The sequence below is a fragment of the Parambassis ranga genome, chromosome 7 (assembly GCF_900634625.1).
Source record: "Parambassis ranga chromosome 7, fParRan2.1, whole genome shotgun sequence".
NCBI classification, from domain to species: Eukaryota; Metazoa; Chordata; class Actinopteri; family Ambassidae; genus Parambassis; species Parambassis ranga.
Window position 1 is genome coordinate 22,476,944 of NC_041028.1, and position 26,464 is coordinate 22,503,407.

A 26,464-nucleotide genomic window follows, 5' to 3' on the forward strand; every position below is an offset into this window, starting at 1 on the left:
AACCGTCATAAATAAACAATGTAAAAATAAGTGCACAATGTGTATATGTGCAGATTAAACAGAGCTTTACCTTTGCGCAAATCTGGGGTTTAATGTACCTGAAGCGTCTCCAGGAGGGGGGGGGGGGGTATGACATCCTGCTCCTCAGCTTGCTGATTTGCTGGCTGAAAACCTACAGGCCAAATGACAGGAACTTCCTGTTGCCCTGACCCTTACACCTCCACTTACTGGTCCCTTCATTTCTCCCGTGCGCCCCCCTGAGGAAGAGCAATCCCTTTAATTTAAAACATCCTTCTTACTCCATCATGTGATATTATTGCATACCAATTATTATTAAAACTTTAGTCATAAAATGTGCCCATTCTTAAGATTCCATCTCCAGAATGTGGCAAATTAGGAAATGCACGCACCTTCTCCTGGCATGTTATTCATAGCAGCTGATAACTAGGAGGCTAAAAGAGGGAAAGTGACGAGCTGTCACAGTCCTTGTCAGTCAGCTCTGCTGTCAGGTGGAAAAGAGAGATAACTCACATACCAACATGCCACAGAGACACAAAGATACCTGTGTAGGTTTGGCAGCATGCACTGAAGCTGCTTCCTCTTCTCTCTGTTCTACTGTGAAAGAGGATGTTTAGTGTTCAGAGCACTGATCCCTATCCAGCAGCAGTGTCTTGATTATACGAGTAGTGTCCAAGCCATCCAAATTATTCACACATTTGCTGCATTTTAGTATAAAATATTCAAAACAACATTCAAATCCTTTTTTTCCCCAACAGATACTTATCAAGGGTTCACTCTGTTCATAGTATTCATGCAAATAATAGTGTGTTTGCCACGAAAACGACAAGGGGCTCCAAGAATCACCATGACAACTCTTATCAGTTATGATGCACTTTTTTTGGATGTCCAGAATTACCTAGAAAGTTATATTTTCGCCCAACAACAGACAAAAGAGCTCAAAACTCAAAACGTACAGTTCAGTACCCTGTTGCGCTAAATACCTATTCAGAGAAGTACTTTTTCAAATGGAACTTTATTATCACCGCAGTAGGTGACGTTAACAGCAAATTACAAGGAAAGAGCGAATCTATTCTCTCTCTAAAAGCCTGCAGCTGTGATAAAATGTTTTTCAGACGGCCTGTTGCCTCATAAACGAGCCATCACGAGCATTAAAGCTGTTTCCAAACGTCTAAACTGGGAGGTTAAAAAAAAAAAAACAGGTCGCACCAGTTCTCTCAACATCACATCAGATAAACAGTGCCCAAGCTGTTGCCTTAATTTGTAAATTTGACACAAAACACGAGGGCTTATGTATCAAATTAGCAAAGGACAACAACTGAAAGACGACGTGAATAGCATACGTGGGTATGTATATATATTGTGCATGATGGAAATAAGCAATATTGCTGCAGGCAGTCACTTAGCTGTTCTGTAACAAGCTTGTGATTATTGGCATGTGCGTCACGGCGCAGCCATGCAAACCACATGTTTCAGATTCTTATCACCTAGTGGCCGCAGACTGTGTGCTCACAGCTAAAGGATGGTATGTACCAGCAATCCAGGGCATACTTTCTATTCTTCCAATCATTCAACTGACACCTTCAAATGATAATGCAAACTGTATTAATACCAGACAGGGTGTGCAGTATGCTGGAGATGAAAATATTTGAAACATAAAACAACAGCTGCCCGTCACAAGATGCACTGAAATGACTAAGTATTTCATCATTGCTCATTAGGAGTAACTGTTTTATAATTTACAAAAACCACAGCTATGTGATGCGTGTCCTTGACTGACAGAAATACACACTGTGAATATGGCTGTACAGTTATGTAACATGTGAGTTATTCGGTGCATCCAAGTTATGTGACGCCATCACAGCTTATGCAAATGAAAAATGCATAAATATGTGGTTAAGCTGCTTTCACAAAGTTTTGTAATGTTTTCATTACTTATGTAAATATCTGGATTGGTCCTTTAAAATATCAGCAGCAGGAGGTGTATGTGCCTCAGTCTCTGAGCAGACCTAGCTTCTTTAGGGCTTCCCGACGGTCCCCTCCGTTTTCTGCACGAGGGCAGATCAGCACACTGATGCCTTGTGAGCGGGGCAGTTTCTGAGAGTCTCTGGAGTGCTGGAAGGCAGTTTGGCCATGCAGGGGCCTCATTGTGTCCGGCTCTTTGGTGGCAGCATGCCCTGAAAACTCTTTCCCACTCCCTAGAGAGGCGGGACGTGGCCGACTGTTACGCAACTGGCTTGGGCTTGGCACCCCACCGGCACCTGGAGCAGCCTCACTTGAGTTCTGACGGGCCATATAGCTGCTCAGACCCAAACCCGAGCGCTCCAATGTGGCTGACTTGGGTGGGGTTAGCTGCTTGACCAGGGTAGGAGGGGTTTGAGGAGGGGTGTTGGCAGTGGTTGGATCATTTTTTGAAGGTGGAGATCTGATGGGATCACTGAAAGCAGCAGGTGCTGGGAGAATATCAGGAGCTGGTGTGCCTACAGCAGTGGGAGAAACAGGCAGGGGCGGGATAAAATCAGGAGGTGGGCTGCTGGGCTGGCTCTCAGATGGGGTTGAGGGTGGTGCATGAAGAGTAGCTGGGCTGATTGGAGGGGAGGGAGCTGCCCATGACTTTCTCGTTTTAGGAGAAAGTTTAGGAGTCACTGCCGGCCCTGAATTTGTTTCGCTGCTTTTAAGCAGACCCAGCTTTCGGAGGGCCTCAATACGGACCCTCTGAGGGTCCAAAATCACCCGGTCGCTGCTGCTGGGCACTGAATGCCCTGCATGTCCATCAGGACCAGATGTTGCCTTGTGCGTCTTCGGAATAATATTGGGAGGAAGCTTCTTGGGCTTTGGAGCCACAGCCGGTGGACTTCTTGGTTCAGCAGCAGCCTCAGAAGGAGAGGTTGCAAGTGCACCAGAGGTAACAGCTGGTGGACTGAGAGGGGGCACATCTGGTGCAGGTCTGCTTGGAGGCTCCTCAGTCACAGAGGAGCTCACTGAGGTTTTCTTTGCAGAGGCTCTTTGACGTAGCTGCTCCAAGTCAATGGTAGCTCCTGGCTTGCTTCTGGACATTGGGGGGAGCTCCTTTATTTTCTCTGGCTGTGAAGAAATGTCCGGTTCATCCATGAAGTCAGAGGGAGGAGGGATCAGAGCCACATCAATCTCAGAGGATAAACCCTGCAGCTCAGTGGGTGTAGCTGACGAGTGGATTTTGCAACCAGCAGCTGAAGCAGGATTGTGTTGAGCTCCAGCCTCTGCTGCTTCACCATCTTTTGTACTTGCTGCTGCAGCAGGATTGGACTGTGGTTCAGAGGTTTGACTCAGAGCGTGCTGCTCAGTCTCGGTGGTTAATGCTGTGGATGCAGGCTCTGCTGCTGCGTGGGAAAGCATTCCAGACTTGCCAGCGGAAATGTCTAATAATAAAGAAAAGACAGTATGACAGTCATCGATGTGAGTGTGCACGACACACATAAATAAACAAGAAAACATACCATTTATTCTCTTTATTTCTGCCTGTGACCCAGGATCTGGCTCATCATTGGATAAGCCGCTGTCCTCCTGCACCTCCAGCGCCTCAATGGTTTCCTCAAGGTACGTGAGACACGCCCTCTCCTCTGGCGACAGGTGCTCCATGCTGTCTTCACTCTGCACACAAAATATATGGAAACTAATTTCAAGAAAACCAAACTAAACAAACACGAGAGGCTTTACCCTCATACAGATTCTCTTCCTGTTATCGTTCATCCACACGATCATCACAACCTGTTAAACAAATCTCACTTCTTTATTCTCCTCCTTCCTTCCTGAAAACTACATTTACGCAGACAGGCCTGAAATACGTGTGTTGACAGTTTGTGTCACTGATAAGCAACAGAAGACTGTGATTAGGAGATCAATAGAAGCACTCACATAGCCGGAGTTCATGCTGATTACACTGTCACAGCTTCCTGCACTGTCAACGTTAGTTAAGGATTCTATGGCAACGCCACCGGGCCACGTGTCACTCTTCGCCATTGCAAAAAACGAAGAAAGAATCTGAAAGGTGAGGGAGAGAATGGACCAGAAATCAGATGACAATGCATACAAAATGATTAATTCTGAACAAATGATTAACACATAGAAAAGGAGTTTTAATTTGAGAATAAAAACAGCTTCAACATTATTAAATAAAACAGCATGTGTCGAATAAAGTGACAGATGAACGCCGTAAAATACAGCTGAGAGTTAAATGATCCTCCTAATGTAAAAGCTGTCCACTGTGGGGTGAACAGCTGTCACACTCACTGTGATTTATAGAACATAAACACTTTGAGCCACTCAATAAAAATAATGGCGTTATAATGATAATAAGTGGGTTATAATGAATACAGTAACATGACAATTTCAAAATCTCTCTGTTTCCACTCTTTGACTGGTTCTTTCTTTATCTCTGGTTGGAAGTTGTGGACACGAGTGTCATCAGTGGTTACAAACAGTGTTGTGTCAACTTGGGGGTGTCCTCGTCTGCCCGCTCCGTTTCTTGGTTTCAGGCTACCCAATCAACAGCTGCACCTGATCGCCTGAGGGATGAGGGTATGAGAGGCTGCTCTCAGCCAGCAGACTGTCCAGAAGCAGAGCCACCCAACACCATTATCTTAGTCATTTATCTTTGTAAGTAAATCCCAATCTTGACCTTTGAGCCAGGGTCGTCAAAAATGTCTCTAGATCCAGCTAAAAAAAACATTTTAAATGGTTGAGAGATCTCAGGGCCATTCATTCACTTGTCAAGGTTTGTGTCAGTGGTCTGCTGTGTAGTGAAAGTGTTAAGGAATTCAGTGTAATTCACTGAGGTGATCCCTCCCCCTGTCCTACCCTTGAGACAGAAGAAGCAGATGATGGCCCCCAGCAAATCTTATAGCTCACATACCTGCCAATCACTTTAATACACATTGATTGGTAAATGTTTTTTTTTTTTAAAAAAGCAATTGCAGCATTAATATAACTTACTTACTTATACTTAAGTACATTATTCCTGCAACAGAAAGCAGGAAGGGAAACTCACTGCTGCATGCATTTCATGCCTAAAGTTGGGGCTTTAGGTGTTGCTTTTAACTGGTATTCCAGCCATTATTATGCAGTAATTAAGCGTGAAAAGCCCTTTGTTTGTGAATACGCATGATGTACTGTACTTCATGTATTATCAGCATAAAGACAGCTGATATGCTGAGTTATGTTGCAGCACTGCCCTGTGTATTATCCTCTGCTTTTTGGTCAGGCATGAGGAAAACATTTCGTACCTATAGGAAACAAAGACGGGGTTTTTCTAAGTTCTTATTTTTAGGTGGCTGATTAGAGTGCTAGGAGACACAAACCAGCGAATAAAGGCAACTCACAGCAAAGCAAAACCACTTAAAGGGAAATCTTTCTAAGCGCCAAAGGCTCAAAACACCCTTAATAATGAACAAAGGCTGAGACATGAAAGGACAATATCTAATCAGGTCACCTGTGTCTAAATATGCCCAACAAATGTAATGATCTGCCGTCAAAAGCTTTACAGTCTGTTACATGGCGACGGTGCAGTCGGGTTCAGGTGTGATCGTGGAAGCAGGTTAAAAAAAGCCTCATTGTTCTCTTATCATTGAGAACATTTGCATGTAGGAGCAGCTGAATGAAAGTTTCCCTTTATAAACCAAAAGGTCTGGTTATCTGCTTCCATACTGACACAAAGCTGCATGTAGAAGTTTTAATTAAGTGCTAAATTAATAGCAGACGAGCTTCCAGCGAGGATGACGCAGACACACATTCAAAACAAACAACATATCCCACTGTCAGGACCAGACAGCACAAATTATATTTGATATAAAAAGGTTCCCACAGAAAGGAGAGCAGCTGAATGATGTCATCTTATGTCAAATCATATAAAAGACTGCAGCAACACAGGGTTGCATTGTGCCGTTTGGACTTTAGTGATAGTGCTCACCTCATCATTTACATGTAACAGATCCTTGGTCAGTTACTTCTATCTAAAGCTAAATGTGAGGGCGAGCTAGCTTCTTTATATGCTGAACTTCTACTTAAGTCATGTGGAGAATGTAAAGTCACTTTAAGAGGACTTTACAGAGCTCTGTTGTGTAAATATGATTATTCATGGTGTGAAATGCAACATAATGCAGATGTAATCCATTATAATCTAAGGACATGTATTCTGTAATCCTCCCAACAATATAAACATGCAACAAATTACATTCAAAACAATGAAAAAACAAAGTTAGGACTCTAAACTTTTCTTTTTTTATTTCTGTGGCTCTAAATTTAATTTTAAATCCCCCCTAAAGAACTGCCGCCTGCAGAAAAAAGGGAGGCGTACCTGTGACGCAGATTTCCTCATACACACATGTTTCAGTGTGTTTTAATAACCCTTTTATGACCACCACCACCTTCAACCTATTATGTTTAATTAAATTCTAAATGAAGCCAAAAACTACTTCCAAATGAAACCTGGCTTCAAGGTAGTAATAAAAATGTAATAAAAGGAAGAAAAACACAGCTTAGATAAACACATATTTTCATTTAACCCTTCATGTGACTCCTCTTGTGTAGCTGGCGATTTGTCCCCATGACATTTTTGACCTGCTGACATGACGACTCTGCAAAGACGAGTCACTTTAGGGGAAAAACCTGATCATCATCATCATCGCCCACATTCACACATGTTTTCTGGAAACAAAAGCAGTTGACAAAGCACATACTGTCCTCCCAGTGAAAGCTGCTAATTACTGTCCCTCCCATCCGGCCATCGCTCACATAAGAAACATCCAAACCCGAGCAGCCAACACCTCTACAAACCTGAACCAGGCAGCAACAAACCTGCAGGGCGGCAGCGGCAAGGCTCACTACACCCACAGCTGAGTCAGGATTTAATAGTGACAGGAATGTCACTTTGCCTGCTTCCAAGACAACTCTTTAAAAATTCAGCCTCTGATGTGACTGGGCGTTGAATTACAAGCTGAGCGCTTTAACTATAAAGAGGGAGGATCAGCTGCAGGCCTTTAATGTGACAACAGCTGCACAGTTTGTGAGCCAGACCTATTACAAACCATCATTTATAGTCTACGATGACAAATTACAGCATGTTAGTAAAAAGATGGGCCCCAAAAAAAAAAAATGTTAAGTATGTGTTCAAGGGCAGCAGTCAGCTGGAACTGGTTTAATGATTACAAGTAAACAAAAGTTCATGGTGAACATCAGGTTGTGCAACTCGCACACAATCTGCTGGAGTGAACACAACTATTCCATTAATGTTTAGCTTGGCAGTTTGTCCCATTAAAATGACTATTATTGACATTCTAGGTGCAAATATTTGTACTTTCCCTGGCTGTGTCCTCCCTGGCCCAACAAACATTTAATCATTACATGCATATGATAAGAAATAGTGGGTCATAGAGCATGAAAAAATGAGTTGTAATGGTGATCATGCTGTATGTGGGAACATTTCTAACCTTTTTGATCAATATTTCACCTTCACTTATTTCTCTTTCTCAATATAAACACACACTGAGGTCACTGGAGAAAAGGAACACAATACAAAAAGGAATAAATGAGATAATAGCTCACACACACACACACACATGTCTAAACAAGGGTGCACTAATATAATAATTATAAAAATAAGAACTGGTTTGACTTTTAACTACATTTTCTTTTTGTAACTCATCTGCACCCTCAACTAAAACTGAAATAAACTAGCTTCACTTTCAAAATAAAAGTTTTCCTCAAAACTCACCAGAGGAGAAATAAAGAAGGATCGATATCTGGATTCAAACGTCAACAAAAAGAGCAGAATTCAGATGTTAGTCCATGGCAGCGCTGCACCTGACTCCCCTCCAACCTCTGCTGCACTGTTCCTGGAAGTAAAACTGCGCTAAAGTACGAGCGGAGCCCGACTGTGCAGGTGGGAGATACGTGCAGACAGGTGAGACCTCTCTGACTTCCGTACAGGTTGGTGAGTAGCCAATCAGCGAGCGGCTGACGTAGACGTTTCCCAGAGGAAGAGCCAATAGAATAACTGCAGCCAAATGGGCGCAACCAAAACTGAAATAATACATAGACCTGTCTATATACTATACTGTTTTTCATTCCGTATGTAAATGTTGACAAAATACAATAAAATAAATTAAAATGTAAAAAAATGAAAAACAAAATAAAATAAAATAATTAAAAAATAAAATGAAAAAATTTGAAAAATGAAAAAAATAAAATAAAAGATAAAAAATCAAATGAAATAAATGTGAAGACCTTGAATATATTGTCAAATGAAATTGCAATTAGTCCTGCTCATTTCACTCAGCTTTTTGTCACAGACGGTTGAACAGGATTTATCCTTTGGAAATCATAAATGTCTGTACAACAGCCCACAGCTGTTGAGTTATCCATTTTTTTGGTCAGAAAGGAGTTGAATCTCAATAATTCAACAGCTGTGAACAGAAAAACCTTCTGTAGAACTATCTGCTGATCAATCTCAGAATCAGCATGTTTTCCAGGAACAGCTTAACAGGTCTGTGGCATATGCTTGAAATCATATTATTAATTAGTTGTCCAGTCCAGCAGTCATATAAGGATGTGATGCAGCCATAGTAACAAACAGCCTTTAGGTCCATTAGTACAATTTCCGATTCTGTGACTTTATTGGAAGAATAATAAACCTTTTATGTCAAACAGGCCCATCACAGTCATTTATAAACTATGAGCAACACACCGAGTTGAATGAAGTTAAATGAATCTAGAATTAGATTCGATTCAACCCTCCATCCCAGCCAGAAAATGTTTCATTTTCTAAACTTCAGAATTATTGAGGCAGCTGTTGAGTGACTTGACATATTTTACTGCAGTCAACCTTTGAATTAAAGCTGCGCTAATGTTCTTCCCTCATGCCAAAGATAAAAAATACAATACATCATGTGGAGCTGAAGCAATTTGAAAAATGTTCAATGCTTGAATTAAGCTGATAAAAAGTAAACAACAGCCTAAAGCTTTAGAGTCTACAAAGACATTGAACAGTAATAAAAGGCCTCACAGGAGTTCACCTGAAGAACTCTTTGCAGGATTCATCCAGCTACATTGTATTGACGTGAAAGACAAGGACAATAAACAGCCAACAAGAATTTGAGCTGCGCCTTTTATTAGTTGTACAATTATGAAAAATAATCATAAAAAAGACTGGAAGCCCAAGATTATTTACAATCTTTTTTTTTTCTGAAGTGAGGTCCCTCTTCTGAGTCATTTTCTCAGCCTTTTGTTTTTAAATCACAGGGTATTTATTCACGATATGTTTAAATTTATAAGACATAGTCCTTTTCTCTATTTTGACAAACGTCAAAAATTACATACGTACATACATACATATACATATATATATTTATATAGATATCTATAAAAGCAAAAATCATTCAAGTATCAAAATACAGACCACTTGATTCATGTACAATATCATTCTCACCATTGTTGTCATCAGATTAGTCCCAAAATATCTCTCCTGATCCGTAGCAATGTGCAAAAGCAGGACAGGACCAGGCTGAAGGTGCCTACGCCAGCGAACCGAAGACAGTGTACCATAGAGTTATCGTACTGGCCGGACAACGTACCACATATACAACAGTTAAATCAAAATGACCTGACTACATTATGTACCCATAATATACACATTGGTGGACCAAACAGTACCTTTAACAGTCAACGTATCGAAGGAGTTGGCTACGAGAAACATGCTGTGCCCTGTTGCAAGTCGTACCAGCCTGCATGGCAGGTTTGGTGAATAATCTTGTTAAGAAGAAGAGATATAGAGGACCGCAGTGAACCACACCTGACCCAGTTCCAGTATTTGGACACATCACTGTCGTATAAAACATGTAAAAAAACAAAACAAAACAAACAAACTTTCAAATGAAATAAAAGCCATTTTCTGATGTATCACTATAAAACAGTCTTTGTAGTGTCAGTTCCTCCCATGCAGAATTATCACAGTTACACATGTTAGCAAGCTGATGGGTCATAAAGAGAAGCTACAGGGAGTGTGTACCTACAGTGTGAGGTCTGATATCATAAAAACTAAAATGCCACTTCCCCTTAAACTACAACTTCTGCATTGAAACCTGAAACAATAAACACAAACTCTGTGTGAGGGAGGCGATTCATTTCTCAGGAAATGCATAGTCGAGCGGGACGAACTCATCGGACTGTCACTCACAGAGAAATGGAGACAGCGGCGTGGCGTGAAGTTGACGTGAAGATGTCTTTCTTTGTCTCCAGGCCTGTGTTGTCACACTGAGCATGATCCAACCGGCAACGTGGTCTTGCTGCATGTGAAGTGGGTCGCTTTTTTTTTTCTTCTACTACTTAAACAAAACATCCTACCCACCATGCAACAGGGCGCCCATGTCCTGTCCTTTCTTACTGTTCTGACTGGAGGAGTGGCCACAGTGTTCAGCTATAGGGAAGGGACAGAGACACGCACACACACAATTCCATGAGGTTAACATAAAGTCAAAGTAACAGCAAACAGCATGATAATGATGGATAACCCCCCCACCCCCCATAATGATTAAATGATTAACACAAGCAGCTGTGAAATATTAACAGAAAGAAGGCAATGCTAACAGAATGAACAAAGGCATTTACTGTGAAAAGACGACAGGACAGAGGAAAATGCACTTATTCTTACACACATGGGGGATTTGGTAAAAGTGCTTAGTTCTAGTTAGTTTACTCCAGAAGCATCGGAGTTTAAATCCACAATTCTGGAGCAGCTAGGACCACTAACATGCGGGTCCATCCTAGCCTCTTTGCCCTATTTTCTTCCCTACTGGAAAATCCCCCAAAATGCTAACTTTGTTAGCTGCACAGTGCTATCACAGTGCTAAGATCAGAGCCTCCTTTGGCTTCAAACAGGCAGCTTAGTTAAACCTGCGTGTAACCCCTGTAACACCTGCATCTGGACAGAAGCAGCCCACTACAGTCCTGACTGATGCATAGAATTACACAGACGTCCATCCAGGTGCAAGATGTGTGCAGTGGGTCACTCCCGGCTGCAGCAATTCAAGATTTTTCTCAGCACTCGGAGGAGTCGGGAGGTGAAAGATCAGTGAGTGAAAAGCCTCAGAGCGGCCGTCGCCTAACAGAGCAGGAAAAAGCACCAAGAAAAGAAAGAGCTTATCACCAAGAGTTAATTCTGGGAGGTTGACAGTTGGGAAAAAAGGGGGAAGCATACACGGCGGTGAAGGTGAGTGGCAGGGTTGTTCTGTGAGCGAGAGGAAGGCTGACAAAGTGGAAGGGCTGCACAAATGATCGGTTAAAAAGTGTTTAAAATAAGGAAGGAGCAACAGCAGTTGGTTAATTGTCACAGAGTGCCATAGGGAGAGAGGCGGAGGTCCGGCGCAGAGGAGTCACAGTGAAAAGGCACACAGAACAAAGGAGGGAGGAGGAGGAGGAGGAGGAGGAGGAAGGACGGAAGGAAGAAGTGTGAGACCAAGCCCACGAGGAAGAGGGTTCCACTCAGAATATGGTGGTCTCGTACTTAGTGCTGATAGTGCGCTTGGATTCCTTTGGGTCCATGAGCCACGTGCTGCTGCCCTGGGACTGAGAATCCCCCTCCTGGTCCACAACGTCCCCCTGTAGGCACAAATGGAGAACATCAGAATATCTGGCTGTGAGCAGCAGTGGATCAGAAGTAATCAAACTATATAAAACATCTTTTCTGGGTGACACCGCTTGCAGAAAAACCATTAATCTAAAGAAGATTCCTGTCTACACATTGTGCAGGGGACTGACCTAAAATGTACCCAAAAATCTGAGTGACACTGGGATTAAAAGAAAGATGGAGAATTGCAATGGTCACAAAGAAAATTATGAAATATAAAATAAAAGCATTTATAGCAGCATTTTCTAGGATTTATTTTCGATAACTGATCTTATTTGGCAAGGCTTTAGGTACTCTGTTTGTATTTAGAGTTGATAAACATTGCCAGTTTGTGTGTGTTTATGTATATGTCCCTACATTAAACATTAGTAAAACTAAAGGTGGCCCTATCATCACAAATGAACTGGTTTCCCTGCCATAATATCTGCCATATTACCAAAATGTCACTAGAGGGCACCAGAGTCAAAAGTAGGTAAGGTCTGGGAAGGTGAAGCTCACTCAACACACCACAATGACAAGAGCAGTAATACACACAAAAATGATTTATGGGGCAGTCAGAGGGGGGAAAGCAGGGACAAGAAGGAAGACAAAGGGAGCACAATGAGATGGGACAGAAAGAGAAGGCAGCACCTGGGCAGCAGGGCTGGCAGAGTGCATCGGTAGGAAGGAGGGGCGGTGGGTGGTGCAGGTGTAACAGTAACAGCAACGACTGTCGAGAGGAGGAGAGTCCTGGGAGAGATGAACACCGCCAGGAGGAGAGACCAAGAACCAAAACAGGAGAGGACAAAAGAACCAGACAGCAGGAGCAAAGGGTGAGAACACAGATCTGAGCAGCATGAGACAGGAGGAGTGAGGCACGGTGCAGATTTACAGGTGTACATTTAAAAATGTATATATCAAAATACAAACATGAGGGAAACACAGACAGACATTGAAGTAATGACAACAAGCAGGAAGCTCAGTGTGTTTGCTGAGCTGCAGCTGGAGATGTGTGGCTCGTCCCTGAGGTGCAGTTAGCTCATTTATATTCAGCACAAGCTCACTTCTTAATGGTTTAATGCTAATGGCTAAAATCAGTGCAGTGTAACCATAATGATGTGAAAAGCTGTAGACTGATATGAATGATCAAAGTGTTTTCAAGTATTGGTTCCAAAGGAAGAGATATTTGCTGTTAAGAAGAAGTTACAACAAGAATGAGTGTGTGACCCTGAGGAGGTCCAAACACCAACAAGACGTGTTGTACGAAGTATAAATTTAACAAACATCCGGGACGTCCCACTCACTGCTGACTTCCGTACGCTGCCTCGTGGTTTGGGCACCGGCCGGCTGGACTTGGTCTCAATGACCTCTGAACTGGAAGGAAGGTTCTGGTGTTGTTTGGTCCTCTGAGCCTGCAGAGCCAGCTGATAAGCTACTTCAAACGCCTGGCCCAGTGTCAGTATAATCTCATAGGTGAGGTTCTGTAAAGAGAGAGAGAGAAAGATGAGGGAGCATCCTTCCGGAGAGGTGGCAGTAAATCTAAGGGGCAGTGTGTGTAGATACACCCACTGTAGCTTAGCACTAAAGCTGCTGGATTATTCTGGTTTACACTGGCTGCCTCCGAATATGAACAAGCACTTTAGAAAGCGAAAACAGGGCTCTGAAGTCCTTTTCATCTTCTACGATGAGGGAGCATGCCCTGAGAAAACTATGTTATGGGCATCAATACATATCCACTTCAAGTCCTGGTGTGTGTCTTTAAGTGGTCAGGGTGGTGTACGGTGGAGAGTGGCAGGATGTTCCGGCCTTTTGACAGTTATCTGCAGTGCTTGTTTCAGCCACACAGGAGAAAATCACAGAGAACAGCAGCCACCCAAGAGGAAACTGAGCATTGTTAAGCCGGCTCTTGTCTTATGAAGCAGATTAGCTGTACAATCATCAGATCTCCGGGGGGCACAGAGGAGGTAATGGACGGTCTAGTTATCATGGCCAGAGGAGCACTGTGTCTACGAGGAAGGCAATCAACCCAGGCTGAAGCGTGACACCTTACAGAGATAGGGCAGACTACAGATAACGGTGTTGACCGTGCAAAGGCTGTCACATCTCCTCAGTGTAACCACAGGAGTTGATGGTGGAGGAATGCAAATTTAGCAGGAAGGAAAGTTTTCAAAGCTTAATGAAACACTTTGAAGCTAGGTCAGGCTGTACAGCTGAACAGAGGGTAAACCTGCTCGGCAGGAAGCCAGAAAGCATGAGGAAAATAACAAACGTGTGTAGTTAATCAGCTGAATATCAGTTTGACGTGACTAGAGGCAGGAGGATAGATGACCATGATGTTCAGAGTGACTGTGATGGAGTCCTTACCACGTCCACTGTGCTGAAGACATGGCAGTAATGGTGGCTGGTCTGCAGGTCCTTAGTGATGTAAGCAAACGTGCACAAGTCCTCCGGGTCCTGGGCTGCACAAGAAATATTACGGATCTCATGTTCTGCAATGATGTTCTGCACCGGGAAGAGATAAATGAATGAGGTTTAGCATACAAACAATACGTCAAGGAAAAATACATGCAGTGGTATGTTTATAATTATATATATATATATATATATATATATATGTGTGTGTAAAAACGTGGTTTGTGTGCTTATAAAAAGTTTTGCTTCCAAAGTAGCAAGACTTTAAATGTCAAAATGAGCAAACTCGCTCTCCGTCAGGAAACACAAACAAACATGAACAAATCTGACAGACACGACACTTGGTGCGACGAGCTTGACACTTTTCATGCATTATTTACACTGGACCTAACAAGTAAAGGGAGGGTCAGCACACAGTTACTGACCTTGTTGGCTGCATCGATGAACTTCACACCCTTGTATGTGATTGAGAGGACGATTGTTGGGACTTTTCTCATCTGTTCTGTTGACCTCTGGAGGGAAAAGCGAACACAGGCACAAAGCACATTAAGGTGATTTATGGCTCACTTAAACAATATGTACATGTCCTCTTTTGAAGTTAGAGAAACTTGTAGCACACCCGCATTTTGGCACAAGCGTCCTGCGTGGACTCTGTTCCCCTTAGATCCTTAATAAGCATGGAGCCAAGGTACTGTAAGAGAAAGAAGGGATAAAACAATGATTGTAGGTGTGTAAAATGAATTAAAGTTGATGGTAGGAACTAGAAGTGTGTGAATGTACATTAGCTTCATAAGCACAGGATTCAAAGATGAGCTTCTCAGGTTGGTGATGCCAGTTCTGGACTGGGGCATAGGGTGCTGCTAAGCTGGGCGGCCGCAGAGTCAGGCGGGGTTCTCGGTATTCTTCATACCGCTCCTGGAAGAATAACTAATATTATCAACCAACCACCACACTACATGAAGATTCTCATAGACATACAGATTCATCACTCACATGAGGCCTGTGTCGTTCACTGCGATGTTTTTGGGTCACGTCGTAGTCGGTATCCGGTGCTTTTTTCCTCCCAGACTCTGCTCCGGGCAGCAGAGGGTCCATGGAGCGGCCGGTGTAGGCGTCCAGCTGACTGAGTGGGGATGACGTCTGAGATCCTGGAAGGTCTTGGCACTGTAGAGATGGAGTCAGGCACAGTTAGTTCTCCTCGACTCATATAACTGTAACTGCCGGCTTGCAACATTTACGGACTAAAAAATAAATAAATAATTAAACTATAACGTAAGTGTGAAAAGTAAGTGTCTTTCCTTTGTCTGGTACAAGAATTTAAATTGTGAAAAACATACAAGATTTGTGTGACTGAAGCAGTTTGTAGGTCTTTACCCTGATCTGAGACAAACGAGGAGGTTTGACTGGAGGCTCCTCATAAGGCCTCTCTGCTAAGGAAGCAATGATGCGTTTCCTGTGACCGAGCAGGGTGATCTTTAGGACCTGAGGGAGAAAAAAAATTCACAAATACAACCATCACCACCTGAATAAATACTTTATAAAAGCTTCCTTAGTAGAATGCTCCTCCATAAAGAGCCGCTTCTTGAATTTCTGTGTCAGTAATGTGTGCACACACATTTAAGAATTGAAGCAATACGTGTCTAGGAAGGTGCATCCTGTAAAACTGTAGAAAACAAATAACAAAATTCAAATAACAACAAACAACAAAAACATACAGATGTTTAGCAGGTATGGCTCACTTCCCAACACACACACACATCTGTGTATTCACCTTCAAGGTTTTTGTCCCCACTGAAGCTGCGGTAAACTGTCAACTTCGCTCCCTACCCTGAGTTTTCTTTACCACACTTGAAAACTAATTTCACCCTCCGATACTCCTCATAGTCTGCGTTTGTTCTGGTGACTCACATTCACAATCTCCAGCTCCCACAGGTTCTTGACACAGTCCAGAGTGCGGTAGCCGCTGGCCAGGAAGTTGTGCAAGTACTCGTGGAGGCCCAGATTCTCCAGCCAGGAGGACAGGGAACTGCTGCCATCACAGCCCAGAGCCTTCACCTGTGGGAGAAGAGGTAATCACTCACAGATGCTTGGAAGGGTCCAGGCCACAGTTCTTCCTGTATACTGTATGTATAATGTTTATGTGTACACAAGTCCTGCCTCCAGTTTCTGCTTTCCACTGATCTACTACTTGGTGCTAAAGGGGAGATTAGCTTGTTGTGATCTAACATCAGAGGAAATCCAAGACATCAAATATTGAAGCAAGAATCGATGAGTTGTCACCTTTGGTAATGAACGCGCTGCATGCAGGATCTTCTTTCTGTGGCTTGGGTCTGTGATTCCAATTTCTCTTAAGTCCTGGTCCTCCATTACATTGCTCCCCTACCGAGAACACAAAAACATGAGGATCATTAGTATTTTAATTTATATACTCGGGTGAGTATAGCAAAATGAGGACACGAGCAAGAGGACTTAAACTGTGTGCGATGATTTTACAGTATTCAGTGTGATGAGGAGGGTACTGCAGGGTAATAATATTGATCACAGGTATGCTACCATTGCAGAAAAAGGGTCAATAACTACAGAGTGAGATCCTCCCCAGAAACCGACCACATCGATAGCCCCTTAAATGAGACTTAAGTGTGTGCAGGGGAGGGGGACTGACTGGGATGCTGTGAATGATGGTCCACCCAATCTTTGGTTACACACGATATCACCTTCGAGACTGTGTGGCAGGTAATGGATAATAGAGAAAAGGGAGATAAATCAATGTCAGAGCTGCAGAGCGGTCAGAAATATGACTGCAGCTACAGGAGAAATCCAAACAAAACCCTCTTCTAAACAGAACTTCCATTTTTTAGTGAGGTGGTATGACCAGACATCCGAAAATAAATAGATTACTACCAAGCAACACTACACAGATTGACCAGCAAGAAAGCCAGTTAGCAATAAACATGTATTGGATCACTCCTTCAAATCGGTCAGCGACTAAATCTCATCTGTTAAAGCATTGCGGTGCTGCTGCCTCAGGAACTAATAGTGACAGCTCAGGGTCCATGTGGCTGACTCCTCAATATAAACCTCAAGTTAATCCTATGGTGTTCACCTCTGCACACACACAGCACTAACGGGATGGAGGTGAAGCTGTCTGTAGGTCAAACCTGACAGCCTGTTTTTCATGCAGACCCTGTGTATGCAAACAAGGGGTGGACAGGAGGAGGAGGAGAAGTGAGGCTGTCAGTGAGAGTAAAAATTGAGTAATCTGTGTAATGCTGCCGGGGGAAGCACAATTAATTCTGTTGAGACGGACAGCAGGTTTATAGGCTCTTTGTCTGGGTATATATCTAGACTATACGAGTAAGACTATAATCCCAGTCTCATTGTAGTTTGTGTGGTGTGGAACATGAACTGCTGCTTCTTCATCACAGCTACATAGTGATGCATAGCTGCGATTACAGTTGAACATGAGACATCGTGATGTATCCACTTTGCACTAAACTGGCAAATTAAAGCCCATCAAGTGTGAGCAGCAGCACGCTGATCGCTGCCTCTACAGCTGAGGACTGAAACTATTTGGGAAGCTGGATGGATAATGGTGCTTTCACAGTGCTCGGATCATTGCATTACTGTCCCACTGGAGATTAACCGATAAATGCCTGTATGCGGGTGGAGATATACAGTAACTCTAATAGACTGACTTTACTCTCTCTCTCTGCCTATTTCCTGGCTTACTGCTAAACAGGTTTTAGTTTTGGATGTAGTGCAGACAAAACATCCTGTTCAGCTTTTAAGAGACAGTTTATGATTTCTTCTGGGATCAGTGCAGGAAACAGAAATCACAAAACAGATCTTTGTCCTAGCAGATGAATAAAAATAAATAAATTATGTTAAGAGGAAAATAAATGCAACGATTAGCTCATTAATCGAATAGTCAAAAATAATAAAAAAAAAATCAATCTCCAACACTTTTAATAATTGATTAACTGTTAAAAAGATATCTTGTATGTTAAAACATTTTTGTGTTCTGCATTTGTTGCATTTGTTGTTAATTTCAGATCATTTTTATACCTTAACAGAGATGTTAAAGGTAGGGTAGGAGATTTCATTCTGATGCACTTTTTGTTAAATTAGTGAAACTTCTCTTTACAATCCGAGAGCAACCAATTTGTTCGGCAGTTTCGCTTTAAAACGAGGAATATGAATCATCTGTGGAAGCTATAAAAAACGCAAAAAACTTCAGCCAATCCTCCGGGTGGACCCTGCGTGAAGTATTGGCTGGTTGTCACTGTCTTCCTGCACTGCGCACCAGAGAGGTACGTGCATGATGGCCAAAGCCACAGACTGAAGCTCGTCTGAAGCCCAATGTGATTGGGAGGCGTGGCTTCTGGGTGAGAAAGGGGCGTGTGTTTACTTTCCAAATCTGGCTGACTCTCACCGAGTTTTCAAAATCTCCTACCCTACCTTTAAGTGTTGACCTCATAAACTACTACTGTAAGGTTTAGAATACAGGGCTTGTAGTGTCCACAGGATTACTTAACCAAGTATCTGGATGCTAAGCCTAAGGCTGAGTAAATAAACAGTATTGGCCATGCAATATAAACTCAAAGTATAATAAAGGGCACTGCTAAGAGGCTGTATAGATGCCTGCTCAGGGTTCCTATTCGTTGAAACGACAGTTACCCGACAGACATTTTTACACTTCTGACATTCCCACATTTCTGGCTGCACAGGTTCTGCAGGTTTTAAAGTGAGAATATATACATTGGTGGATAGAAATGAATCCATCTACAGTAGTGTGAGCTGGGTGGTTTTGTTTCTGTGCCTGTGCAGCCCCTGTCCTCTCATTAAAATGCTGTCCGTCACCAGCCTGTCCAGAGAGCAGCCACAGCAGTCCCTCTGGTTTAAAAGCACTCTGAATTCAGGCCGGATGTGCCGGAGGGCACGGATCACTCATTGTGACTGTAAAAAGGACAGCTAACCAACAGCACCGAGAGCCACACTTTGTCCTTGTAAATTGGCTGCCATGTTAAGACCACACAGACACACAGTAAAAAAAAAATGTTTTCGATCTAATCTAATTCACAGACAAACGCAACGAACGGGTAAATGGACAATAATTCATCACAACTGGGGGGAGGGGGAAATCAATAAATCTATTTCCAATCCTTCAGGCTCTAAGTGTTGGAGGCCATTACTGGATTTGTCTGCAGGGCTTGGTTGCATTCCCCCTCAGCAGCGTCACTGTGAGGACAGAAAGTTATAAAAACTGGCCATGGATGGATACTAGACCGTAAGACCAAGAATTTCTCGAGTCACCTTCACTGACTTGCCGTCCTTAAAAGTTGGCCTCATAAAAGATAGCTTCAGACAAAGACAGTCGCCCCGAATACAAACGAACCTGCCTGTGTCACAGCTGACACTTGAGCCACCAGAAGCCGCAGTACAGAGAAATGGAGCTGTTTCATTTCAACAAGCATCAGTCATCAAGTAGCAGGGAGGACTGGAGAACAGCGCGGCTGCTCGGAGCTCGTTTCATCGGGACATTTGCTCCACGAGTCGATAAAAAGAATCTTATTGGTTTCAACAGAGGCTCGTCTCTGCTACGCTGCTTGAACACAATACAATCACTGCTGTTATTGATCTGCTCTTAGAGTGGGCCTGCAGGGTAGATAGAGATCACAGTGAGCTGAGTGGCACAGTAAACACAGTTTAATTAGTGATCTCACTGCCTATTGGCTACAGTAGGCAGCCATTTCTAAAGAATAAAAGGAGTCTACAGATCAATGTTAATAGCATAATACAAAGTGGGACAAATTCTTGTGTTTGATATTTGACATTCTGTAGCAGCTAAGCTAAAGAGATGTCATGGCAGTATTAGATTATTACACAGTTTCCTGCACAAACATCCCAACCTAACGCCTCAACAGTGAAATAATACCCGTTTTTCTCCCACTTTAAACACAATTAGAAAAGTTTAGCTGTCTTTTTCAATTGAGACTAAATTGTGCTTCTTAGAAAGGTTCATATTTGCTCACATTGTTTGAAAAAAGGTTACACTTTTTTCCCACTAATTCCTTCAGCGATTTCAAAAAGCCAGGTGGTCCATAAGCCGACTTTAAAGATAGAAATACTGCAAGCTCTCCGCTTCAAAAAAAAGGCTGAGGAGGAAGAAGAGTGTGAAAGACTTGAAGACGGAAGGAAGATTAAACTCAAAGAGCAACTTCAGAGTCTTCGCCACAGACTTAAAACATGGCTGTTGATCACTCCAGGTGAGAGGAAGAGAAGCAGATAAGTGGAAGCAAGCTTTATTCTCAGGTTATGTAAAGTGGATTAAAGAGTGTTCAGGAGAGCATCACAGAGCGCTGCAATCAGTCAGACGTAGCTGCACAGTAGCTACATGTTTCTTTATATACATTTAATGGAAAGGTTCCAGTTTCACCTGAAGACTCCCAAGATAATTCATTCTGATCATTTGGAGAGACAAAAGACAGAAAACAAGATTTGTTTGTCACGAGAAGAAGACGATGAAGTTTCACTTTCACCTGAGTTTGGCTTTGGTTTGGATCTGAGCAAACATTTATTCTTTCTGGGCAGACAGAGAACTTCTGTCAAATCACAAAAAATGCCTCTAAGATCTGAGATACCAGAACCAGGAAGTGACTTATGTAGTGATGTGGTCACTAATGGTCTGCAGTATCTTGTAAATATAAAATGACATTAGGAGCTACACTGGTGACTCATCAGAACATATTGCCTATATTTTAGAGCAAACTCCACCTGGGATCCTTCTAAATCAGACAAACAGCCTTCTAGCTTTATTAAGCACAATCATCATGTGCATATCTAAAAGGCTTTTTCTGTTTGTCTCATGTTACCTAAGATGTGAATTCATCTATGAAACCAGATCCATCTAGAATATATACAATTTCTAACCGTCAGTAACCGCATACTGGCAACCAACGGCCAGATTGGAGGAGCGCACAGCTGCTCAGTGGATGATTTTTGTCCGTATATCCAATATGTCCATAAAGGCAACTACCAGCAGACTAAACATATTGTCTTTAAGACGTGTGTTGTTACGTATACGCCCACAAGTCTGGCCAGACACCTGAAAGCAAATCTGGTTCGGTGTCTGAATGGGACGAAAACATGTCACCACGTATTATGTGATGACGAGAAAGAGTGCGACGTCTCTTGGTGGAGGTGTGACTTCTCATTTTTACACATTAGACGTCTCATTTCTAACTTGCCGACTGGTTCTGCCCACCCTCTGTCTCTTATTCTCTCCATCATCAGTCCCCATTACTGACAAAAAAACCAACAGAGCCGACTCATAGTAGCATCACACACACTGTGGGCTCTATAGATTTGTCAACTTGGCAACAGCAACCCATTTCTCATTGAGATGCTCCTCTGTTCTGGAAGGGGGTATTGGCTCCTTCCCTGGCAGCCAGCTCGCTTTGGCTGTAAGTGAGAGGCCACGACAACGGCCTCCAGATCTGGAGACAGACCGTCTAAAGATACGACGGAGACGTGCTTCAACACTCAACCATATAACAGCAGCTGAGCTACAAAGTCCAGAAAACATCTATGTTTTCAACAAGAGGACAGGGGTTAAATGTTTATGTTAATAAACCGAGGAAAAGCTCCCTACACTTGGAGCTGCTGAAACACACGTCATGACAGGATGTAAATGGACAAGAAGGAAAACAGTGAATGAAGTAAGTAGTGTGATTGAAACACGGCATGCCCAGACCTGACAAAAACATATCAATAAAAAAGAGAGGGACTCACCATGTAGTGCAGGTCATCAAACCCATTCAAGAGTAGTTTGCTCTCGTACTGCGGCAGCCCCACGTGCTCCAGCCAGTCTCCCACGGGCTGGTCCAGCAGCCGGCCTGCAGCACCTGCCGACAGGGGAAAGCGCTTCAGGAGTGAGAAACCTTTCAGCCGGTAGCAGCGGCACTCCGAGGATGAGAGGTGGCATTGCCACATCATTCTCGGCCAGCAGAGCCGAGCGCACCGGCAACAGGAAGGCGGGGGAGACAGTGTTGTCTGCGAACAGGGCGCCGGCTCCCGCAAGTCAGCGGGGGCCGAACCACAGTCACCCAAAAACCGATTACCCCTGAAGTAGGGGTGGGGGTTGGAGGAGGTGATGGATGGATATGAGCTGGTGGGGTACCAGCTGACATCAACAAAATTCTTAGCTATGACAGTCAGGCAGTAACATGGCAAAACAAACAACACACTCCCTCACATAACTTTTTGCAAAGGTAAGAAAACATCTCATATCCAACCAGGAGAGAAGTCAGAATGTCCCATGTGAGAAGGACGCATCTCAGTCCAAGAAGAAACAAAATACTGGACTCAGAGGAAAGCGGGTCTTCAGAAGTTTGATGAAGTTCGTCTGTTTGCTTCAACAGTAAAAAAGTGCATCCCTGATTTACATGATGATACAATCCCCCAAACACAATGCTGCAATGTCCCTGAGATAAGACAGTGTCACATAAAAAGCTGCAGGACGGGCAAAAACAATGCAGAGGGACCAAACCAAACCTGCGACAGGACTGCAACGAGCTGATTGATCACAAAGACACGCAGCACTGACAGCTGTCAGCAGCCTGATCCTCTACCCCTGTAAACATGTTACCAGTATGACTGCACTCTGTCTGACATATGTTCTACAGTGGGACTCTGCACACTTCCACTTGTTAGGTTCAACTCTTACTACATGTCAAAAATGTCATATCACAGTTTAAACTTACTGAATGCATATTAACAAAGGTAACTCAGGACAGCGAATGCATCAAAAGCTAAAAATAACATGTAATTATAAAAGTTTCTTTTTCTCCTGTCAGTGTTCTTATCAGTTGTTCAACCTGCTCCAGAGCCAATCCTGTTCCAGCTGAGATTCTCGCATCAAAATTCCTGTTCGCTTACTCCAGGAAAAGAAAAAAACAATCCAAGATTCCAAAAAGCTGCTTCAAAGAACACTTTAAGTAACAGCTGGCTCCCAGAATCAACTCGGTGAGATGTGTTCAGGTCCAGTAGCAGCCACGTCAGGCAGACACACTGCCCAGTCCGCTGCAGGCTGAACAGCCGACTGCCTCATCGTACAGATGCTGAAGTGACGTCCGTCTATTGTCCTGCCTGTTCACATTTCTGCTGCCTGCAATTCCCTCTCTCCTCCCTCTCTCTCTCTCTCTCATCAGCCCCCCCCTCCCTTACTCTCTCTCTCTCTCCCTCTCTCTCTGAAACACTGCAGGTGGCTGCTCTTTGTTAGTCAATGCCACAGCTACACCCCCCACTACCCCCATTTTGCTCGGGTTGATGCAGCATCTGTATCCCGGTCTCTTCTTGTCTCACACTGTCCTTCCTCCTCCACATTTCTCTCACTCTGATGCATGAGTTAATCAGCTGAAAACACTGCAAACTGCAGACGCTGGACTAAATCAGAGAAGAGGATGTTAAAAGAAAACAAAAAACAAAAAAAAAACAGTGATGCGGCTTCTCACACGTGCATCAAACAGAGAGCCCCTCCTCCCTTGATGGCCTTCTGACGGCGGCTTTATTGAACAGCTAAAAGGTTGCAGAGAAGTGGATTCAGACTCAACTTCAGATCAGCCTGTGATGGGGCGCTAACTACTTTACTGCAGTCGTGTCAGCTTTCCTCAAAGCAAGATGAGCTCACCCCCCAGACATACGTCTCAGTTAATATTTAAAGAGCTCACTCCAGTGCAGCGCATAACAAACATGAGGGTTGGAGACGGTAGAATATGGGATGCGCTAAATATATTAAAATGTAGCTCATGGGCAAGTGTAAACGCTGAATAATGTGGGAGAGGAAGGCTGTATGGACAGATTCTACTGTCGGGCTCCTGCTGAAACTCTCCTGGGCAGCCATCCGTCAGTGGCGATGACAGGCTTTTCAAAAGCTCGAAGAATAACAGCGGAGCAGGTAGAGAATCTTCAACATTCAGATGTGATAAAGGACACTTACAAATACAGATACCGGCATCGTCGGATGTAAGTTTACAGACGTGTACTTGGCATAAAAAGAAGTGCAGCACAAAATAAATCCAGTGTTTTCCAAAGCTTTCACACCAAAACAAGCATATATATTCATATATAAGCATATCACCTTTCCTTGTATATGCTGCTACAACACTACAGGGATTAATTAAGTTTATCTTAAGTATATGTATATCTAAATGAATGATAGCGGCGCAACAAACATAGCATCATATAAATGTTGTATGTATGTTCATCAGAGCTAGGATAAACCCAGCAGAAACCAGGCGTCAGCAGGTGTTGTGTGGGTGACCACACAATAAGTATCTATCAAACAAAGAAAGCTGAGACACAATGATATTTTATTGTTCTCATTGCTGGCTGATAAATATTAAATATGGCGACGGCCCAAAATAAACATTAAAAGGCTACAAAACTGACAGATGCTCGCTGTGTTTCCGGTGTGAAGGTGCCAAAGGTGAGCGAATTAGAGGTTTTCTGAAGTCCTACACTCAGTGTCATTCAACAGAGGAGTTAAAATCATGTCCCTTCAACTATAAATATAATTAACCATCTTGATGTGATATTTACTGCAGTTAGGTGACAAAAGAAATGCGGGTGCAGATTGATTTTTAGTGAAGGTCAGCACAACAGGAGCAGCACAATCTGTCTTTTCTAAGTTCTAATATTTTCCTCTGGTAGGGGATGGTCCTCTGTGCACCATCCCCTTCTTGCTCTCTCCTCTCCAACTGTCTGCCCACATTATACTTTATTATCAAATTCTCTGATGTTAACTGAATCACTTTGTTTTCAATTGTCTCCCTCCATGACTTGCTGATTTCCTTTGAGGGTCTGGATATCGATCAAATCACTTGGAGAAAGATTATAAAGCAAATCCAAACAGATTTACAGAGGTAATGGGCCCTGCTACCCCAGCAAAGTCAGAAGATGTTCCTGTGATAATAAAACCAAAATTCCCATGTGACATGGAGCAGAAGTGCTGAAGGTTTTGAAGAAATCCAGGCAAAGATCTGTGGTCTGTATCTGCCACTGGAATCTCTGCTCACAGCCAAATGGGTAATTTAAGGTTTTTGTACAAACCCACAAAGCTTTCTGTATGATTCACAAATCAGAACTAAACGGAAAAACCACCCATTCCACTGTTTTGCCCTCAAACTATGAGCTAGCTTTCATTAATGATTCAATAACGTCTTCAACTCTAATCAATGTTTCAAAGACATTAAAAAAGTAACAATAATCATACTGTACCTGGCGTGGCGTATTGCTGATCTCTGGAGAAATCGATGCCCGCACCAATCAGCGTCATGATCTTCTCGATCTGAGGACAGGATCACAAGAGAAAGGGATAAGAGCCTGGAAGAGTATCTCAGTTCAGCCTCCACCTTTCACCAGAGAAGTACCCACATGCCCTAAAGCAATAAACAATGCCACAGTCCCCCTACAAAAGCTAATGACAGAGTTTTAACTGAAAGAAAACTCAGTCCAAGTGGTTTAATGATGACATAAAACCATCTTCAGAAACGTATGAATCTGCAGAATGCTTGATTGCCTTTATTTATGGTCACTTTAATACAGTTCTATTGTCTCATACTGCAGGAGTTACTGGAGCTTGGCTTTGCAGCATCCCATCTGCTGCCTGCAGCCGAACAGTACAGCATTACACGGATATCCCAGTCACACAATGTGACACATGATCACAAAATGTGGAAGTTTAAGAATATGATAATAAAACAATGTCAAGTTTATGTTTTTTTTATTACTTAAAGAAAAAACACTGGAAGAGCTGCAGAGCCATGATGTTTACTTGTAAATGTGGCTCTTAGACCTAAATACAAAATGAGAAGAGTTTTACTAACAGATGCCTTGATACCCACATGTTCGTGCAATAGATGCATTGCTGCAGAATGCATGCAAATGTATTATATCATGCACACACTTGGACTTCACAAGCTAGTCTCGACAAATGCATTCATAACTGTACTTAAGCAGCAATAGGCTGTGGAGCTACAATATAAAACCTGTCACAACATGGAAACATGCCCCCCCTACTCCTTCTATAGCCGAATATGCACAAACACAGAGAGAGTGAATTAACAGAGTGACAGTGCTGCTGTCACACCTGTCAGCTGCCGTCACTGCAGCGAGTGAGGAGGTGAAAAAGGTAACTTTATTATCGCGTGCTGGAAATATTTTACCTGAAAAGTAAAAGTCCCGGCTGCTGCTCATAAAAAGTACAGGTTTTATGTCCCCATTAGTATAATTGTGCAGGGGTAACAGTGAAGAATGATCTATTTAACTATGCTGCTGTCAGACTGGATGTCTAATTGTAAAACTGGAAAAAAAAGAATGAATAATCGCTGAGATTATGTC

General features: G+C 43.0%; 2 protein-coding genes across 10 annotated transcripts in view; both read right to left on the reverse strand.

Annotated features, from left to right (window-relative positions):
- Nucleotides 1–244: 244 nt before the first annotated feature.
- On the reverse strand, nucleotides 245–7,932 carry LOC114438993 (specifically androgen-regulated gene protein). Of its 2 annotated transcripts, XM_028410682.1 has the most exons (4): nucleotides 7,766–7,932; nucleotides 3,913–4,038; nucleotides 3,495–3,648; nucleotides 246–3,416 (listed from the first exon to the last, which is right to left on the reverse strand). In XM_028410682.1, the coding sequence occupies exons 2-4, from the start codon at nucleotides 4,015–4,017 to the stop codon at nucleotides 2,011–2,013; spliced, it is 1,665 nt and encodes a 554-aa protein (XP_028266483.1). In that variant the 5' UTR covers nucleotides 4,018–4,038; nucleotides 7,766–7,932; the 3' UTR covers nucleotides 246–2,010. The 2 variants fall into 2 exon arrangements, with proteins under 2 accessions (XP_028266484.1, XP_028266483.1); XM_028410683.1 differs by lacking the exon at nucleotides 3,913–4,038 and having other exon boundaries at nucleotides 245–3,416.
- Nucleotides 7,933–9,156: 1,224 nt separating this feature from the next.
- anks1aa (ankyrin repeat and sterile alpha motif domain containing 1Aa) overlaps nucleotides 9,157–26,464 on the reverse strand; it is a 51,337-nt gene continuing 34,029 nt past the window's right edge. For 3 of the 8 annotated variants that reach the window (XM_028409317.1, XM_028409312.1, XM_028409310.1), the window contains 14 exons: nucleotides 25,343–25,412; nucleotides 21,857–21,969; nucleotides 16,346–16,444; nucleotides 15,974–16,120; nucleotides 15,440–15,547; nucleotides 15,059–15,229; nucleotides 14,846–14,980; nucleotides 14,685–14,756; nucleotides 14,491–14,577; nucleotides 14,018–14,155; nucleotides 12,958–13,134; nucleotides 12,305–12,403; nucleotides 11,552–11,646; nucleotides 9,157–10,465 (listed from right to left, as the gene is read on the reverse strand). In XM_028409317.1, the coding sequence (XP_028265118.1) occupies nucleotides 10,462–10,465; nucleotides 11,552–11,646; nucleotides 12,305–12,403; nucleotides 12,958–13,134; nucleotides 14,018–14,155; nucleotides 14,491–14,577; nucleotides 14,685–14,756; nucleotides 14,846–14,980; nucleotides 15,059–15,229; nucleotides 15,440–15,547; nucleotides 15,974–16,120; nucleotides 16,346–16,444; nucleotides 21,857–21,969; nucleotides 25,343–25,412 (1,515 nt within the window). In that variant the 3' untranslated portion in view covers nucleotides 9,157–10,461. Of the gene's footprint in view, nucleotides 10,466–10,558; nucleotides 11,647–12,304; nucleotides 12,404–12,957; nucleotides 13,135–14,017; nucleotides 14,156–14,490; nucleotides 14,578–14,684; nucleotides 14,757–14,845; nucleotides 14,981–15,058; nucleotides 15,230–15,439; nucleotides 15,548–15,973; nucleotides 16,121–16,345; nucleotides 16,445–21,856; nucleotides 21,970–25,342; nucleotides 25,413–26,464 lie in introns of those variants that run through there. The other 5 variants (XM_028409318.1, XM_028409316.1, XM_028409315.1 and 2 more) reach the window with 3 other exon arrangements.

Coding starts and splice junctions, on each gene's coding strand:
- LOC114438993 (XM_028410682.1), bottom strand. CDS start 4,017: ATGGCGAAGAGTGACACGTGGCCCGGTGGCGTTGCCATAGAATCCTTA. Junction 3,649..3,912: donor TCAGCATGAACTCCGGCTAT/GTGAGTGCTTCT, acceptor TTTTGTGTGCAG/AGTGAAGACAGCATGGAGCA. Junction 3,417..3,494: donor AGAAATAAAGAGAATAAATG/GTATGTTTTCTT, acceptor CTTTATTATTAG/ACATTTCCGCTGGCAAGTCT.